Source organism: Mytilus edulis, chromosome 7 (genome assembly GCF_963676685.1).
Source record: "Mytilus edulis chromosome 7, xbMytEdul2.2, whole genome shotgun sequence".
NCBI classification, from domain to species: domain Eukaryota; kingdom Metazoa; phylum Mollusca; class Bivalvia; order Mytilida; family Mytilidae; genus Mytilus; species Mytilus edulis.
Genome location: NC_092350.1, coordinates 11303695 through 11306313, shown reverse-complemented (window position 1 = coordinate 11306313; position 2619 = coordinate 11303695). Strand labels below are relative to the sequence as shown.

The 2619-nt window shown below is 32.8% G+C and overlaps 1 protein-coding gene across 1 annotated transcript; it reads left to right on the top strand.

Annotated features, from left to right (window-relative positions):
* Window positions 1–323: 323 nt before the first annotated feature.
* On the top strand, window positions 324–2185 carry LOC139529930 (orexin receptor type 2-like). The gene has a single exon (XM_071325912.1). The coding sequence runs from the start codon at window positions 543–545 to the stop codon at window positions 1761–1763; it is 1221 nt and encodes a 406-aa protein (XP_071182013.1). The 5' UTR covers window positions 324–542; the 3' UTR covers window positions 1764–2185.
* The last annotated feature ends 434 nt before the right edge of the window (window positions 2186–2619 follow it).

The following is a 2619-nucleotide window of genomic DNA, read 5'->3' as shown; positions in this document are numbered from 1 at the left end:
GTAGTCCCAGTAAGAAGAGTTTATATGTCATTATTTACGTGACCATACAGCGTAAATATGATTTTCTTACGTGTTCTTCTTCATTTTTATCATTAATGAGCTTAAACTCTTATAATAAGACAAAAGATGCAAATGTCTAAGACAGTTCCGTCTCTCGTTTCTTTCAAAATCAATTTCTTTTCCTCGGATAAAAAATTAGTGACACACAAATATAACATGTCATGTCGCAACTGTATTGGATTTCCCATCAAACAGTTATGCAGTAAAGTTTTAAGGCCCGCCTTCTTATCGATTTCAGTAACTATTAACACGAGTTAGTATTTACATCTGAGACACTTTAACTAATGCAATGCTTGGAAGTAGTAATGACAGTTGTAATCGTGGTGTTATACTTTGCTCAACGACTTATTAACGGGATGCTATAGTACATGAATAAGTGGTAAACTATTTAATCTCCATAATATTAGCTTCCGTAGTTCACCGCTATATTGTATAGTTTATGCTCATTTATAATACAAAAACAAAACACTTGAGGTTTTTAAATGATCGAGAAAACGAATAAATACTATGTAGAATTTACAGACGAGAAGATGATTAACTTTTCAAACAATGGGAATATTTCAATGTCAGTGTCTACCGACTTTACTAGTTACTGGAGCGCAGAGTATGTTATTCTGGCTGTGTACCTTGGAGTGTTTTCTATTGTTGGAATACTTGGTAACATTCCGGTACTGATCGTGTACTTTCACAGGAAGGAACAGTCTGCTTCTAACACTTTTATCAAAGCTCTGGCTATTTTAGATCTTGTTGTTTGCTCAATGATAATGCCATATACCATGATTTATGAACTACACCTTGTTCAATCTGACATTGTTTGTAGAACTTTTGAATTCACGCGCCATTTTGCAATATTTGCATCCAATTTGACACTTGTTGCTATCGCTGCTGAAAGGTACATTGCTGTATGTCGTATCACTCATAAAATGTCTGTGAAAAATGTACAGCATGGTATGCTTTTCATCTTCGTTCTCAGTTGTGCTTCTGCTGGACCGTCAATTGGAATTTTTACTGTAGTTTCTGACTACGAGGTCAGTGACGTAAAATGTAAATTCCACCATGACCTGACTGATGGCAAATTCTGCCATTTTACATACTCTTTGTATGGTCAAGTGTATGCTGTAATTTATCAAGGTGTTCTAATGGTGTTTTTCTTTGTCAGTTTGATAATTATTGTTATTTTCTATATCATTATTTATATGGTGCTATGGCAACGAACAAAATTCCGGAAGAGAGCTTTATCAAGAAGCCCCCAAGGTCCGGAAATATCGGAAATACGTTCTTCTCTTTGTGACAAACAAAAACATGATCACATCGATACTGAAGTTAGCAGGACCTATGAATTTGACAATGAAGATTCCGAAGTTATAACTAAAGATATACAAGTCTTAAATAACAATTCAAAACTGAATTCCAAGAAAAGAAAGGCTGAAAAAATTCGGCGGATTTTCCACCATCGGACAGCAAAGATGCTTTTCTTATGTACAGTAATTTATTTATTGACATGGCTGCCATTTTGGATTGATATTTTCGGACTTACAAATAACTTAGTTTTCAGATATCTTTTCTTCATAGGAAATGCAACCAATCCAATTGTATACGGAATTGTAAACGGTCAAATTCGGAAAGAATTTCACAATCTTTTGTCACGATGTTGTTTAGGTAAACTGTTTGGAGTAAAACCAAGGAGTTCCTTTTCCGTATAATTTTCTAAGCAGGTAAACACTTTGATTTCTACTTATTTAAATTGATAAGAGGTGAAATCATTATTATCATAAACGCAATTTGTTTCTGATTTAAACATATATTTATTCAACGTTTATTATTTTTCGGATATCAAGAGTGTTACTTTCTTATTTTTTTTATACAAGTTGTAGCAGTTGATTCATTGTTTTATAAAAAGCTTATCAGTACCCATATGATTCACTCTTAACGGAAAAGATTGTGTGATCAATTCAAAATCCGTTGTCCTGCTAGCAATATAGGACCCTTTGCTTCAACGAAATGTATATCATTTGCTCTAATGAACAAACTATCCGAGACGAACTTATTGTTTTGTTAAACATTCCTAAGATTGTTTATTGTTATTGTTTATAATCATATTGAATATTAAATATTTTGTCTACTATGTCACTATAACTCATTACCATAATAAGAAGTTGTAAACACAACTAGAAAATATACGACTACAATCTAGGAGTAGCAATCGTTTGTAGCGATATAAACCGATGTGTTACGTTTTTATCAACCCCTATGTATTAACGCCGAGAATGTGTATCAAATTTGTTTTGTACAGTAACTTTACACTTCTTATGGTTAAATTCTTAAATGAACGAAAAATGAAGTTTCTTTTATAAATGTTTTCTTTAGAAATTTATATAAACAATGTCAGATTGCTTTTTTCTTCGGCTACGGTACCTATTCAAACATCATACTCCGATTTCTTTTAAACTGAGGTTAACTGTGCGTTTTGCTGTTTGTTTGTTTATTCCATATTAGCTAGAGGTATAGGGGAGGGTTGAGATCTAAAAAAAAACTTGTTTAACCCTGCAGCAATTTTGT

Coding starts and splice junctions, on each gene's coding strand:
- LOC139529930 (XM_071325912.1), top strand. CDS start 543: ATGATCGAGAAAACGAATAAATACTATGTAGAATTTACAGACGAGAAG.